The sequence below is a fragment of the Sciurus vulgaris genome, assembly GCF_902686455.1.
Source record: "Sciurus vulgaris genome assembly, chromosome: Y".
NCBI lineage: Eukaryota > Metazoa > Chordata > Mammalia > Rodentia > Sciuridae > Sciurus > Sciurus vulgaris.
The window spans coordinates 1,196,510-1,207,082 of NC_136481.1; the positions used below are offsets into that span (position 1 = coordinate 1,196,510).

Sequence of the window (10,573 nt, forward strand, 5' to 3'; positions counted from 1 at the left end):
CTTTTTAGTTTGAATCTATCCCAGTTATTGATTCTTGCTTTTATTTCTTGTGCTATGGGAGTCCTGTTAAGGAAGCCTGGTCCTAAGCCGACATGTTGAAGATCTGGACCTACTTTTTCTCTACAATCTGCAGGGTCTCTGGTCTAATTCCGAGGTCCTTAATCCATTTTGAGTTTAGTTTCCTGCATGGTGAGAGATAGGGGTTTAATTTCATTCTGTTGCATATGGATTTCCAATTCTCCCAGCACCGTTTGTTGAAGAGGCTATCTTTTCTCCATTGCATATTTTTGGCCCCTTTGTCTAGTATGAGAAAATTGTATTTATTTGGGTTTGTGTCCGTGTCCTCTATTCTGTACCATTGATCTACCTTTCTATTTTGGTACCAATACCATGCCATTTTTGTTCCTATTGCTTTGTAGTAGAGTTGAAGATCTGGTATTGCAATATCCCCTGTTTCACTCTTCCTGTTAAGGATTGCTTTAGCTATTCTGGGTTTCTTATTCTTCCAGATAAATTTCATAATTGCTTGCTCTATTTCTGTAAGGTACGTCATTGGGATTTTAATTGGAATTGCATTGAATTTGTATAGCACTTTAGGTAATATGGCCATTTTGACAATATTAATTCTTCCTGTCCAAGAACATGGAAGATCTTTCCATCTTCTAAGGTGTTCTTTAATTTCTTTCTTTAGTGTTGTATAGTTCTCATTGTAGAGGTCTTTCACCTCTTTTGTGAGATTGATTCCCAAGTATTTTATTTTTTTGAGGCTATTGTGAATGGGGTAGTTTTCCTAATTTCTCTTTCTGAAGATTCATCACTTATGTATAAAAATGCGTTGGATTTATGGGCATTGATCTTGTAACCTGCTACTTGACTGAATTCACTTATGAGTTCTAAGAGTTTTCTGGTGGAATTTCCAGGTTCCTCTAAATATATAATCATGTCATCAGCGAACAGGGATAGTTTGAGTTCTTCTTTTCCAATTCGTATCCCTTTAATTTCTTTGGTCTGTCTAATTGCTCTGGCTAGAGTGTCAAGAACGATGTTGAATAGAAGTGGTGAAAGAGGGCATCCCTGCCTTGTTCCAGTTTTTAGGGGGAATGCTTTCAGTTTTTCACCATTTAGAATGATATTAGCCATGGGCTTAGCATAAATGGCCTTTACAATGTTAAGGAATTTTCCCACAATCCCTATTTTTTCTAGTGTTTTGAGCATGAAGGAGTGCTGTATTTTATCAAATGCTTTTTCTGCATCTATTGAAATAATCATGTGTTTCTTGACTTTAAGTCTATTGCTATGGTGAATGACATTTATTGATTTCCGGATGTTGAACCAACCTTGCATCCCTGGGATGAAACCCATTTGATCATGGTGCACTATCTTTTTAATATGTTTTTGTATGCGATTTGCTAAAATTTTGTTGAGAATTTTTGCGTCAATGTTCATTAAGGATATTGGTCTGAAATTTTCTTTCCTTGATGATTCTCTGTCTGGTTTAGGTATCAGGGTGATATTGGCTTCATAGAATGAGTTTTCGAGGTTCCCTGCTCTTCTATTTTATGGAATACTTTGAGAAGTATTGGAATGAGCTCTTCTTTAAAGATTTTGTAGAACTCGGCTGAGAACCCATCTGGTCCCGGACTTTTCTTTGTTGGTAGGCTTTTGATGACTTCTTCTATTTCAGAACTTGAAATTGGTGTATTTAAATTGTGTATGTCCTCCTTGTTCAGTTTAGGCAGTTCATATGTCTCTAGAAACCTGTTGATGTCTTCAAAATTTTCTATTTTGTTAGAGTATAGATTTTCAAAATAGCTTCTCATTATGTTTTGTATTTCAATCCTGTCTGTTGTGATATTTCCTTGTTCATTCCGAATTTTAGTGATTTGGGTTTTCTCTCGTCTTCTCTTTGTTAGTGTGGCTAAAGGTTTATCAATTTTGTTTATTTTTTCGAAGAACCAACTATTTATTTTGTCAATTTTTTGTATTGTTTCTTTTGTTTCAGTTTCATTGATTTCAGCTCTGAGTTTAACTATTTCCTGTCTTCTACTACTTTTGGTGCTGTTCTGTTCTTCTTTTTCTAGGGCTTTGAGCTGTAGTGTTAGGTCGTTTATTTGTTGAGTTTTACTTCTTTTATTAAATGCGCTCCATGAAATAAATTTCCCTCTAAGTACTGCTTTCATAGTGTCCCAGAGATTTTGATATGATGTTTCTTTGTTCTCATTTACCTCTAAGAATTTTTTAATTTCCTTCCTAATATCTTCTGTTATCCATTCATCATATAATAGCATATTGTTTAATCTCCAGATGTTGGAATAGTTTCTGTGTTTTACTCTTTCATTTATTTCTAACTTCAATCCATTATGATCTGATAGAATATATGGTAGTGTCTCTATCTTCTTGTATTTTCTAACATTTGCTTTGTGGCATAATATATGGTCTGTTTTAGAGAAGAATCCATGTGCTGCTGAGAAGAAAATGTATTCGCTCTTGGTTGGAGCGAATACAACCATATATTCTATAAATGTTCTTTAAGTCTAAATTATTGATTGTGTTATTGAGATCTATGGTTTCTTTGTTCAATTTTTGTCTGGAAGATCTGTCCAGTGGTGAGAGAGGCGTGTTGAAATCACCTAGTATTATTGTGTTATGGTCTATTTGGTTTCTGAAATTGAGAAGGATTTGTTTGACGTACATGGATGAGCCACTGTTTGGGGCATAGATGTTTATGATTGTTATATCTTGCTGATTTATGCTTCCCTTAAGCAGTATGAAATGACCTTCTTTATCCCTTCTGACTAACTTTGGCTTGAAGTCCACAATGTGTGAAACGAGGATGGATACTCCAGCTTTTTTGCTGAGTCCATGTGCATGGTATGTTTTTCCCCATCCTTTCACCTTTAGTCTATGGGTATCTTTTTCTATGAGGTGAGTCTCTTGCAGGCAACATATTGTTGGATCTTTCTTTTTGATCCAATCTGCCAGTCTATGTCTTTTGATTGATGAATTCAGGCCATTAACATTCAGGGTTATTATTGAGATATGATTTGGTTTCCCAGTCATTTGGTTCATTTTTTAAATTTTTTTTTTTTTTTTTTTGGGTACCAAATTTCTTTATTTGAAGGAATGGTACAAATTAAAGAATGTAAGTGGATGTTTTGCTACAATTTATAGAAAAGGTGAAGGTAACCCCAACATACATGCACTGCCTTGGTGACCAAGGAAGTCACTTCCATAGCTATGGGAAGTCAGCCTAAGGTTTAGCTGTCATTATCACTGTCCCCCAGGGTGTGCTTGTCAAAGAGATACTCGGCCATGCAAGACTCTGGGGCTCCCATCTTGCGCAAGTTGGTTACATAGTCACCCAATTCTTTGATGGATTTCACCTGCTCATTCAGGTAATGAGTCTCAATGAAGTCACACAAGTGGGGGTCATTTTTGTCAGTAGCCAGTTTGTGCAGTTCCAGAAGTGACTGATTCACACTTTTTTCCAAGTGCAAAGCACATTCCATTGCATTGAGCCCACTCTCCCAGTCATCACGGTCTGGTTTCTTGATATCCTGAAGGAAGATCCGGCCACCTCGTTGGTTCTGCAGCTTCATCAGTTTCTCAGCATGTTCCCTCTGCTCATGAGATTGGTGAAGGAAGTATTTGGCAAAGTTCTTCAAAGCCACATCATCACGGTCAAAGTAGTAAGACATGGACAGGTAGACATAGGAGGCGTAGAGCTCCAGGTTGATCTGGCGGTTGATGGCGGCCTCCGAGTCCTGGTGGTAGTTCTGGCGCATCTGCGAGGGGGATGCGGTCGTCATGGCGGGGGGGCTGGGAGGCGCAGCGGCTGTTCGGCGCTGGAGTGGTGGCGGAGACCTCGGGGGTCCGAGGGCACTGTGAGTAGGTGGCTAAGGGCTGCTGGCTCTGAGCAGCCGGGGTGGGGGTCGAGCGCCATCCAAGCACTGTTGAAGCAGGAAACCGCAGCGACTCTGGGCGAAGAACATCTGGCCTCATTTTTTAAATTTTATTTATTTATTTGTTTGACACAACTTGGTTCCTCCTTTATTTGACAATTCCTTTAGGATAATTCCTCCCTTTGCTGATTTGCTTCTTTGTTTTTCATCTCTTCCTCATGGAATATTTTGCTGAGAATGTTCTGTAATGCTGGCTTTCTTTTTGTAAATTCTTTTAGCTTTTGTTTATCATGGAAGGATTTTATTTCATCGTCAAATTTGAAGGTAAGTTTTGCTGAGTATAAGATTCTTGGTTGGCATCCATTTTCTTTCAGGGCTTGAAAAATGTTGTTCCAGGCCCTTCTAGTTTTTAGGGTCTGGATTGAAAAATCTACTGATATCCGTATTGGTTTCCCCCTGAATGTAATTTGGTTCTTTTCTCTCACAGCCTTTAAAATTCTGTCTTTATTTTGTATGTTAGGTATTTTCATAATAATGTGCCTTGGTGTGGGTCTGTTGTAATTTTGTGTAGAGTCCTATAAGCCTCTTGAACTTCATTTTCCATTTCATTCTTCAGATTTGGGAAATTTTCTGATATTATTTCATTGAATAAATTGTTCATTCCTTTAGTTTGTTTCTCTAAGCCTTCCTCAATCCCAATAATTTTTAAATTTGGCCTTTTCATGATATCCCATAGTTCTTGTAGATTCTGTTCATGATTTCTTACCATCTTCTCTGTTTGTTCAGCTTTGTTTTCAAGGTTAAATATTTTGTCTTCAATGTCTGAGGTTCTTTCTTCCAGGTGTTCTATCCTATTGGATATGCTTTCTATGGAGTTCTTAATTTGGTTTATTGTTTCCTTCATGTCAAGGATTTCTGTTTGTTTTTTTTTTTCAATATCTCTCTTTATTGAAATGATTGTTTGCTTCCTGTATTTGCTCTTTTAACTGTCGATAGGTGCGATCATTCAATGCCTTCATTTGCTCTTTCATCTCATCATTCAATGCTTGCATTTGCTCTTTCATCTCATCGTTTGCTTCTCTGATCATTTTAATTATGTACAATCTGAACTCCCTTTCTGTCATTTCTTCTGCCATGCTGTCATTGAGTTTTATTGATGTAACATCTAGATTTGTTTGCAGCATTTTCTTTCCTTGTTTTCTCATATTGTTCAGGTATCAGTGGACCGCTGTGATATTGCAGATTTCCTCTATTGACTTACAATGTCCCTGAAGATTTCTATATATATCCCCCCTTAGCCTTCAGTAGGCTGAAGTCTTGGAGGAAGTTGATAATGTGGTGCTCCATAAGGAAGCTGCCTCTCTAGGAGTGGTGGCCTTCAGGTGGGGTATAATCCCTGCTAGTGGGCAGAGGTGCCTCCACTTGTTGACCAATGGTCATCCAAAGGGGACCTAGGCTGCGGGCTGAGGCAAGGCCTGTTTGGGCCTGTGTCTCTGGTTTTACCGTCCTTGTGGGGAAACCTCACCCGGCAGGGAAGACTCACCCAGTGGGGAGGTCTCGCTGGTCAGTTCCCTCCTAGAGGTTCCCCTCAATTTACAGCTACCGCCTGGGCTGGGCTGCCTTCCTCTGCAAAGTTCCCAGGGGCCCGGCTCTACTTCCTGGGCCTGGGAGCCTCACCCTTCGGAGATGAATCTCCTTAGTCTGCCCCTCCTCAGAGAATCTGCCCGCAGGCCTGGAACCTTTGCTCCGCCCCTAAGCATGTCTCTGTGCAGCTCTTCCACCAAGAAGCCTCCTAGATCCTGGGACCCTGCTCTGCACCTAATCGCCTGGCTGTTCGGCCCCTCCTCTGAGCAGCCACCTGGGGCCCCTTACAATCGCTCTGAGTCCCAGAGACCTGCCACACGCCTCTTCCTCCAGACAGCTGCCCAGTATTTCGGTGCGGTCACTAGGAGTCCAAGCAACTCACTGCGTGCCTCCTCCTCCCACCAACCGCCCATAGCCTTGGGCAATCACTCCGAGTTGAAGTGACCCTCCCCGTTCCTCCTCCTCCTCCAGGTAACCCCCCGGGTGTTCAGGAGCCATCACTCTGAGTGGCTCTGAACCCACGTGACCCGCTGCACGCATCCTCTGGGCAGCCGCCCAGAGCTCTGGTGCAGCTACTTGAGACCAAGCAACCCACCGCGCTTCTCGTCCAGGCAGCCCCCCTGTGTTCAGGAGTGGTCACTTTAAGTCCAAACAACTCACCAATCGCCTCGTCCTCTGAGCAGCCACCTGGAGCTCTAATGCAGTCACTGTGAGTCCAAACGACCCTCCGCGCTCCTCCTCCTCCTCCTCCTCCTCCTACTCCTCTGGGCAGGCCCCGGTGCTCAGAAGTGGTCTGAGTCCAAATAGCTCACCATGCAGCCCCTCCTCTGGCAACTGCCTGTAGCTCTGGTATAGTCACTCCGAATCCAAGTGGCCACGCTCCTCCTCCTCCTCCTCAGGGCAGGCCCTGATGTTCTGAATCCACACTGCTCTCCTCGCTGCTCCTTCCCTGGGCAGCCACCAGAGCCCCAGTGTTTGCTCCGAGTCCCAGCGCTGTGCTGAGCAGCCTCCTCTATGACGCTCCCAGTTGTCCGAGCTCACTGCTCCAGCAGGGGGAGGGGTGTCTCGCCAGGTAGCTCTACTTTACAAAGTTCCAGCCTTAAACATCATTACAGATTCTCAGATGCACATTTGGGTTATCTAAGATCAGAATGGACATTTAGCTTTGTACTCTCTATTAAGTATCTGGAATAGTAGCTTAGATTCAGAAACCTTTTTTTTTTTTTTTTTTTTTTCTTTTTTTTGGTACTGGGGATTGAAACCCGGGGAGCTTACCACTGAGACACATTTTTGGTATTTTATTTAGAGAAAGGGTCTCACTGAGTTACTTAGCCCCTCACTAAATTTCCAAACTGATGCCTCATATTTTCTCTGTAATTTTATCATCTCATTTGGACTCTAAGTTGCTAACCCTAGTTATCACTCTTCCATCTCTTTTACAGGATCAGATGGCTCCAATGTTTCTTGTTCACATATGTAGCCACACTAATATTCCTGGACCACTCACTGAAGGAAATGCTCATGCTAATGCTGCTAAAAAATTACTTTATCCTGTCTTTTAGATGCTATGGAATCACACTTTTTTTTTCATCAAAATGCTCATTCCTTAATGAAAAACCTTTTCTACTTCCTCTCAACAGGCCCATTTCATCATTAATAATTGCTCTCATTGCACACCCTTTTGTTCCCCTACTTTGGAAACTGTAAACACTCAAGGTTTACATTCTAATGCCCTTTGGTAGATGGATGTAACTAATTGTCCTCCCTTCCACCCTTATTCTTTTTTACATGTTACTATAATACTCAGTATGCTGCCCAGTGGGTGGAAACAGCTCAGCAAGTCTGTAGCACTCTGTTCCAATGAACCTACCAGGTATCTGCTCACCATGGCAGCCAGCAGGCAGGCACTAGGTTTGCCCTATAATTTAGCCCTTGCCTCAGGCCTTGGGTTGCCTATGACCAGTGCACCATATGACCTTGCAGGGCTCCCTTCTGGGTGGTCAGGGCACCTTCTGGAGATGGGTTGAAATCATCCCCACTTCCAACAAAAAAGGCACTAACCATGTCTACCTTCATCTTTCATTAAATCATTCCTCATTTTGGAATGCCTGCCTCCTTCTAGTCAGATAATGGGCCTGAATTTATCTCTCAATTTCCCAGCAACTTGCCAAGGCTCTTGGGGTCCCATGGCATTTCCACATTCCCTTTCACCCAAAATCATCCGGTAAAGCAAAATGAACAAATCAAACTCTTAAAAATGTCTTAACCAAGTTCTCTTTAGAACTTCACCTTGGCTGGGTTAAACACTGGTGCCCTTGCTCTTCTACATCTTTGTTCACTCCCAGAGAAATTGCTGATATTTTACCTTTTGAGTTGATATATGGTTGTCCCATCTTTCCCCATGGGATAGTGCCCCTTCTTTCTCTCTTCCTTCTCCATATATTCATTCCTCTCCTAAACCACATTCAGGCATTCTTATGGGATCACATCCTCTCCTTTATGCCAAAAGCCCTGTCTGGCCCCCTGGCTCAACCTCTTCAAATAGGAGACCAAGTTCTTATCTCTCTTCTTCAGGAGGTTCCAGCCCCTCTATCTCCCAAGTGGCAGGGTCCTCATATGGTGATCCTGGTTATGGCAAGAGCTGTCAAGGTGCAAGGTTTAACAGGATGGCTACACATTTCTTGGGTTAAGCTTTACTCTCAATCCACAAACTCCTCTGCAGCTTCTAACCCTCAGGCTTCTTCCAACCAATACTCAGCCACTCCAGTGGGACCTTTCTGTCTTAGGCTGAAGATCATCAAGCCCTCTACTCTTCTCCCTATTCCAGAGGCTGAGGACCAGAGCACCGAGATACTGGACAACCACACCTAGCCATGAAGACTAGATTGCCATTCTTACCTCCCCTGCCATTCGCTCTGTCATTTTCCTAACTGTCAAATTTTTTTCCCAATAGATCTTTCCAGATGACTCATTTCCTCCCTCCCAGATTGCCTATGGGACTGCTGGAAGACTACTAATGTCCCAAGGGATGTTTCATTCATCTTGCATATGTTCAAAGTCAATGCTTAGATGATCCACTCTTAACACAGACTCAATTTAACTAACACTCTCATGTCACAGGGATGTTGGATGTACATGACAGCAGGTTTCCCTCACCTTCTGGCTAGTGCCCCAGACTTTAACAGCTCTTTGACTTTCAACAGCACCCCCCTGGAGCAGGTGATCAGGGGTCTTTCTCTTCTAATTTGCTTTTAGGTGCATATCTTCACCCTGTGGGTTCACTAGAAAAGGGAAGTGCTCTCAGGAAGAGTGCTGCCAATATGTCAACCAGTCAGGTATTAATCAGCTTGTATTACAGGAATATCAGTACCTCACAGGAAAGACTCATTGACTAGCTACAAGTGCATTCCCCAGAGGAACTATCTGGTCCTCAACCACCACCTGCTGCAAAGACATCTTCCTCCCCTGAATCAGCTCTATGGCCACACCCAGCTGAAACAATAAGTCTTCAACCATGCACACAAAGAAATCTTCTTATAAAAACAAAAACAGGGGAATATAATACTCTGTTGGCTCCCCAGTGGGCAGATGCAGTGCAGCAAGTCTGCAGCTGCTGGTGCAGCTCTCTGTCCGTGTGAACCTGCTGGGTGCCAGCTCATCTTGGCAGGCAGCAGGTGGGTGCTAGATTTGTCTTGCAATCCAGCCTTTGTCTCAGGCTTCAGCCTTCCTATGACCAGTGCACCATGTGACCTTCTGGGTCTCCCTTCTAAGTGATAGGGCACAGGACAGTCTGTGGGGAAGGCAATGGAGGATGAGAGCACCACCAGCTGTCAGTCTGCAATCCTAGTCAGCCATTTGTCCATTCATCAGCCTGTGCTTGGCAGCCATTGGCCTGATCCCTAACCTGTGAATTTGAACTACTCAAAAATTGGCCCAATCATTATTAGCCCATTATATTCAATTACTTAAGAGAAGTTCCCCTGCCATGCTTTCTCTCTCTCTCTCTCTTCAGAGCAGACACTGTTCATCTGCCTAATAAAATTTGTGTGATTTCCCACATCCAGAGTGGTTTGTCTGGGCACTTTTCATTTCTCAGCTACCATAGATACCTCCTCAGGCTTCATATGGGCCAGTGCACAGTGTTCAGAGAAGGTCTCAACCTGTATCTCTCTTGTGCTCCTTTGCATCACCACTGTGGATAAAGCTCATTGTTTAAAACCTGACAATGGCCCTGCTTATATTTCTAGTGCCTTTGCTCAGTTTTGTAATCAATGGAATATAATCCTAACCCACTGAATTCCTCACAATCCTACTGGACAGGGCTTAGTTGAATGTGCATATCATATGCTTAAAACTTGTCTTAAAAAAGGGGATGGAACTTAGCCTTTTTATATTGGTAATGCTGTCAATATTGCCTTGCTCACAATAAATAATACACATTGCTTGTCCTCTGCTTTGGACAGGCACTTTACCCCTAAGGAACTCTACCAAAGATTTATGTAAAATATCTAGTTCTACTAGATATGATATGGTGGTACCCTACACCTTTGTTACATGAGGGAGGGGTTATGCTGCTGTTCTTATCCCTACATGTTCTTATTCTGTTTGCATTCCTGCCAGGTGTGTGAGACCCATCAGTCATCATGAGTTGGCACTGAGACTTTACAATTTGAGACCCAAATTCCATTTAACCTTGGATGAAGAAACCTCCAAAAAAATCAAGAGACTGAAGAAACCCTTAGTCTTCTAAGTTTGGTGACTTGGGAGGATATAAAGAATTTAATGACATCTACTTCACAATTGCTAACCTAGATGAGTTTAAAAAGTACTGCAGAAGATTTGGTTATGCTCTGTTTGCAAAGCTTACCTAAATTCCACAACTATTTTGGCTATTATTGTGTTATATCTCATTGTATCCTTGTTGGTGGTGATCCTGTACTTAGTGCAAATTGTTAATTCTGAAAATTTGTATCCATCAAACTATTTTTGATAATAGGGCTGCTATTGGTTATTTGCTGTTGTTACATCATAAGAGATGTCCAGAATTTAATAATATGCATTGTTTCAATTTAACTGGTAATATAACC

General features: G+C 42.2%; 1 protein-coding gene across 1 annotated transcript; it reads right to left on the reverse strand.

Annotated features, from left to right (window-relative positions):
- Positions 1–3,153: 3,153 nt before the first annotated feature.
- On the reverse strand, positions 3,154–3,972 carry LOC306652060 (ferritin heavy chain). Its single transcript, XM_079125150.1, has one exon. The coding sequence runs from the start codon at positions 3,807–3,809 to the stop codon at positions 3,258–3,260; it is 552 nt and encodes a 183-aa protein (XP_078981276.1). The 5' UTR covers positions 3,810–3,972; the 3' UTR covers positions 3,154–3,257.
- Positions 3,973–10,573: the final 6,601 nt, after the last annotated feature.

Coding starts and splice junctions, on each gene's coding strand:
- LOC306652060 (XM_079125150.1), bottom strand. CDS start 3,809: ATGACGACCGCATCCCCCTCGCAGATGCGCCAGAACTACCACCAGGAC.